Source organism: Dreissena polymorpha, chromosome 4, assembly GCF_020536995.1.
Source record: "Dreissena polymorpha isolate Duluth1 chromosome 4, UMN_Dpol_1.0, whole genome shotgun sequence".
Classification (NCBI taxonomy): domain Eukaryota; kingdom Metazoa; phylum Mollusca; class Bivalvia; order Myida; family Dreissenidae; genus Dreissena; species Dreissena polymorpha.
In genome coordinates, this window is record NC_068358.1 from 40506166 (window position 1) to 40512398 (window position 6233).

A 6233-nucleotide genomic window follows, 5' to 3' on the forward strand; every position below is an offset into this window, starting at 1 on the left:
ATCGGTGATAAATATCACGCATTGTATATGGAGAATGAGCTTCTGTTTTCTTATTTTACCAAACAATGTATGATAATTAAGTTCATGTTAGATAACGCGATAAATGTAATTTGTTTCAAGCAAAGAAAACTTATCTTTATGTTTCAGTCAGCAATTCTCACTACATCTACTTTTAGTTCAGACTTGTTAGCACTACAGTATATCGTCCATTTAACCCATTTATGCCAAGCGTCTAGAAAAAAAGGCCTTTGCAAACAGCGTAGACCCAGATGAGACGCCGCATGATGCGGCGTCTCATCAGGGTCTGCGCTGTTTGCTTAAAGGAATTTCTGTAAGAAATATTCTAAATATAGAACTAAATATACTAGAAATCCCTTATTTTGCAAATAAATTTATCCAATTTAGAAGGATTGGAGAGTCCACTAAGCATAAATGGGTTAATCGAATGTTATGTGAAAGTCAACAACTTTGTGTCACTCTATTTTGTATACGCTCAATCGAATATGTAATTGCTCTCTGAATGATTTTACGAAATTTTTTATTTCTTTGTTCATTTAGTCTAGACTAATAATATACACCATGTACATGATCAACAAAAATATGCAAAATAAAGTTAATTAACAAAACAGCTTTTTCCCCTGATACGTAAATGAAAAACTCATTGTACTCACTGTACACTCTCTTACAAAGTCGAAAATTCCGCCTCCTCAGAAATCTCTGTCAATAAAATATCTTACATATTCCAGACCCCAGGAACCGGTTGTGGTTAAAAGCTGTTTAATACCCGGGTTTTACTACATTTATATGTCTAATACGGGATTCTGCAGATTAGCTAATATTTACATCTTATTTGCCAATGTTTATAAAATAAAAAGTATGAAGTAAACTCTACTCAGTATCGTAAACAATGAAGTCTGATTCCATGGCAATTACTGGGTCGGCTTCGTGTAAAATACCGACCACATCATCGCTCGTTCGTAACAGCCACGAGCTTTCTAAACACTTTTAACATGAAAAACATATGTAACATTGTAGTTCACACTTACTCACTGTAAAGGTGTTTGCTTTGTTGATTTCACGACAAAGCACGCTGCTCTATGCACATTTGTATTGTTTTTGTCTTGCTTTAAGTACCATTATGGACTGCATGCATATGAATTAGTTCTTCTTGAATGCTCTGAGCTTTTATAAGTACATACGTACAGCTCAGAGGAGGGTCAATAGCTGGGAGTTGGATTATTGCAACTAGCATATGAATAAACTATATACGACGCGTCATGTAAAAATGGGTATTATGCCACTTGGAGCCAGCTTAGCTCCAGCTGACAGCATTTTGGTAGTCTGGTCCGGTGACTTCATAGCGTGGTAGTCTGGTCCGGTGACTTCATAGCGTGGTAGTCTGGTCCGGTGACTTCATAGCGTGGTAGTCTGGTCCGGTGACTTCATAGCGGACAGGGTAACTCATGACCAGACTGCGCGCATGCGCATGCTGCTCTAAAGCAACGCTCGCTGCATGTGGTATAAGGCATATTTTCGCATTCCGCGGTTTATATTGTAATATAACATGTATAGCTGTTGGAAAATGCGACGAAAGATAGTTTAAGTTGGTGTTTAATCTTTCCTTATGAAAATTCTTTTGGATAACCCGACTCATAAATCGTTAACTTCTTAACCCCTATCGTAAATGAGCAACGTAAGAATAAGTTCAGAATCATCTCCCCTTGAAATTGAACAAAATATGAAATTACGCTTACAAGATGAAGCAATTTTTTAAAACCTACACAGTTCTGTTTCATTAATGAAAACTGCACACGGATACCAGTAAAAATAGGAAACCAATGTAAATAAAATGAACTATGAAATATTTGAGGGTTACAACACAAAATCATAGATAATGGTTATTTGGGGGTTATAACACAACATCATAAATAATGGTTATTTGGGGGTTATAACACAAAATCATAGATAATGGTCATACCAGTATCTTTTTCTATTTTGTTTAAAATAATCGGCCAATATATTAATATTTACAGTAGAAAAAAAATCGTTATATGTAACTTCATTGAGTGCCTTTTACACTGAAATTCCCGACGCCCTTTATGCTTTGCATCAATACTTATCTTGTTTTATTTAAGTGTGATATTGTGGTGTGTGTAGAAGCCGGAGTACACGGAGAGGACCCACCTGCCCTGTATGGTGACCACCAATTAAACTTACATGCTTCCGTGAGCGGAGATTGAACCTGAATCGCCTAGGTAGAGGTCAAGTTTGTGGTATTTAAAGTTGTGTTGTGTGGTATAGACAATCCGTCGCTTGCCTTTAAAAGTGTGCATTGCATTAAAAGGACCTTTTCATGATTTAATAAATTGACAAAATTTTAAAAAATATGTTTCAGATTTTCAAAGTTTCGTTGTAGTTATGTTTTTTACAAGGACACCGAACATGTAATACTGAACATTTACCATGCTCTAAAATACCAATTTTATGCATCTTTTACGATTTAAAAACTTGAACATTTTAAAGCGTTACAAACGCGGAACGATTGTATAATAATGAACGTTCTGTTTTATTGTAATAATTTGTGACATTACGAGGATTGTTTAAATGAAATATAAAATAAATTAACATATTAACACGGATCGTAGAGGGGGCGTTTACTCCAAGGGTCAGTGGTTCGAGTCCGGATGTGGATTTATTTTTTCTTTCTTTAATTTTATTTTTGCTATAAAAGGGTACTTTAAAGTTCTAATGTTTACATTTATCAATTTAAAGCATTCAATAACACACGTCAACATATGCCAAATATGTGAAAATGTCCCTCTAAGAAATTGTTAATATATTATGTTAGATTATTTTATTGTTAATATGCTTATTGTTACATCAAGATTGAAGAGCGTTCCGAAGTTATCGACGCATGTATCCAAACCAATGTTCTTTATGCGAATTCTCCTGGGAAAGTGTCTCTTGCGCGCCGACAAAAGTTTATAAGTATCATCTAGCACCATGTTGTACGTACCAAAGAAATTACAGCAAAATACACCCACTAAGCGATGGCACAGCAATAACAATAACCTGTTTCTTGGTTGTTTATAATAGTGTTTAGTGCTACTCAGAGTACTGGGTTACAAACAAACTGCGATAAAACGTATTAAGCATGAGTAATTTCATATTTAAGTGTTACTTGTCAGAAGATACCTTTGTATTTTTGTGATATAAAGTTTACCTTCAATTCAACAGAATTAGATAAGGCTAATGCTTATTTCGGTGAAATTAAAAAATACAAGGTAGAAATTTAAATAAGGAACCTTTAGTTGTTATATACAAATTTTATTGTTTCTGTTGACCCCTTGCCATTGGTTTTAACGAAATGCAATGTACGTGTGTGTGTATTTGTAATTATACAAAAAGTTTGCGATGTGTCATTCTCGTAGAGAAAGGCATACTGTCAACTCATTTTACACGTACTACATTGTTAGTCTCACGTAATTCTGTCAGACAACATAGCATCAGCAGAAGGTCATTTTCATCATCACAATTTTCAAATTGTATTGTCACGTGCAATAATTAATTACCTAATTAACCTTGAGCAATTCCTTTTGATATGACAATGCCACCTTCTTTGTCCAATAACGCAGGCCAAATAATAAATTCGATAACTTTAAATTTGCCACCTTTTTTATACTCCTTATACAACTGCGTGTCGAATTCAGCATCCTCGTCGCCTGGTAAAACAAACATCGGAGGTCTCTGAACAACCAGCCACCAGGACACTTCAGCACATTTCTTGGCATAGGCGGTAATCGGGGACTTTGCGACCCTCTTCAGACTGTATTTATCTAGAATTTTATCAAGGTGGTTGTAGCTGAATATCTGAAATGTAAACATTTAATGTCAAATAGCTGGACATTACTTTAATGCAATATGTTCTCAATAAATGCATACGTGTACATCTTAATGTAGATCCTGCAATTGTTTCTTGAAATAATGTCAAACTATTTAATATTTACAATGTTTATGGTGTACTTAATAAACTACATGTATTGTTTATAAGTTTATTATACATCCATAATAAATATTTTATCAGGAAACTCGAAAGTGCGCGTGCATGTGGTGAGCGCGAACAATAGACTGAGTAAACTGCGCAGGCATGTATGTATATAATATAAGAGTGGCACTGGGTATGACTCATGCATTCAATTAAAGGCCTATACTGTTACATCCTTTCAATTTTACAAAAGATAGACATGCTATTAAATGTACTAGTAATTTATAAGTCATTATTATTCGCTTAAGCAAATGCACATAATAAACGGTATAAATGATCTCAAGTTGCCTTCATGAAATCATGCAAATGATAAATAAAATACAAGTAACGCATGCGTAATGTCAAAAGTCTGCATATAATTACAGCACACTATTTACAAAGTAAAGCACATAGTCTTTGAACCGCTCAGGTGGCTTCACTTGTCGACCTGATCTAGTTGTTGTTATTAGTGGTTCAATAGAAGATTGTATTTGTTTCTCTGGGCCTTTATCATTCGAAAGTTCGATTGGAGGTAATTTTGGTGCATCAAAGAATTGTTCATTTTCACGATTTTCCTCCCATGGAGTGAAAAGTTCTGGTGTCTTTCTCAGTTAATTGCGATTTCTATTGATGACGACGCCAGATTCTGTTCTTACATCATACGAACGAATTTGGGTGTTTGGCTCAATTGTTCCCCTTTCCCATGTTGTTTTCCGTTCCGTTTGTTGTATACGAACAGTGTCACCGACCTGTAAAGGCTTTATGTCGCGTGCATTGCGGTTGTAGTCATGCGCTTGACGCTCTTTACTTTTCTTGAGCTTTCGGTGTACATCATTGGGTACTGCAGGCTGAAGCTTCGAAGACTTGATTGGTAACAGTGTTCTTGTTGTTCGATTGAACAACTGTTGCGCTGGGCTATAGCGAGTTGATTGTTGCGTAGTATTCCGGAAATTAAGCAATGCTATCATAGGATCAGTGTTCGAGTGTTTCGCTCTTTTTCATTATGTTCTTGGCCAGTTTTACAGCATTCTCGGCTTTTCCTTTACTCTGGGGATATCGAGCTGACGAGTATGAGTGAGTAATGTCCCATTCATTTTCAAAAGCTTTGAACTGCTCAGACTTGAACACTGTAGCTTGATCTGACACAAGCGTTTCCGGTATTCCGTGTCTTGCGAAGTGTTGCTTAAGCTTTCTGATGATAATTTTGGACGTGGCTCGTTCCAAGTAATCGATTTCAAACAAATTGCTGAAATAGTCAACTGTCACTAAGTACTCTTTGTTGTTGAATGTGAACACGTCCATTGCTACTTTAGCCCATGGACGGTCTGGTACGTCGTGGCTAATAAGCGGTTGCTTACACTGCTTCCTACCAAACGACTGACATGTTTCACACTTGCTGACGTAATCCTTTATTTCTGACATCATGTTCGGCCAATAAACACTGTTGCGTGCTCTTGCTAGACATCCTTAAAAACCAGTGTGAGAATGAATATGTTCTAGCGCGTGTTTTCGCATCGATTTCGGTACCACTATACGATCTCCTCAGAATATAATTCCATTTTCGCATGAGAGTTCATCGCGCACTGATACATATGGCTTTGCTTCTCATGGCGTATTTGACCATCCGTTGCCTATTTGATCAATCACGATTCTTAAGGTCGGGTCTGCTAGTATTTGCTTGCGTAGATTGTCTTGTTTTGCTTGAGAAAGCACAAGGTAGTCCGTCATTTTTGTACTTTCAATCTCTTTTTCGTACTCCGAGAGTAGAACGTCGTCGAGTTTCGTTGAACCATTGCCATGATAATCTCTTGAAAGCGTATACGATATGTACATGTGTTCGCCTTTCTTGTACACAATGTCATAATCGTACATTTGCATAGTAGCATCCTCTGCAAACGTTTCGGAGCTCTGATCAACGGCTTTTTGCTTATTATTTCAAGCGGCTTATGGTCACTCTCTACAGTCACTTTCCGACCATATACATATAAGTGAAATATCGTAGCACAGGGGCATTACAAACTGCTTGCTTGATCGCTTGTAGTGCTTCGTCATGCGCATGGGACCACTGGAATAAGTTGTCCTTGTGTGTAAGCTGGCGTAGTGGCTCACACATGTCACTGAGCTTGTGTAGAAACTTTGTCAAATAATTGACAAGACCTAAAAATCTCTGCACACCTTTCTTGTCTGTTGGTTTCGGCATTTTCATGAT

The 6233-nt window shown here is 36.7% G+C and overlaps 1 protein-coding gene across 1 annotated transcript; it reads right to left on the bottom strand.

Annotated features, from left to right (window-relative positions):
- Window positions 1–1384: 1384 nt before the first annotated feature.
- Window positions 1385–5449, bottom strand: LOC127878370 (uncharacterized protein K02A2.6-like). The gene is made up of 3 exons (XM_052424895.1): window positions 5048–5449; window positions 3672–3870; window positions 1385–1509 (listed from the first exon to the last, which is right to left on the bottom strand). The coding sequence occupies exons 1-3, from the start codon at window positions 5447–5449 to the stop codon at window positions 1385–1387; spliced, it is 726 nt and encodes a 241-aa protein (XP_052280855.1).
- Between the last annotated feature and the right edge of the window lie 784 nt (window positions 5450–6233).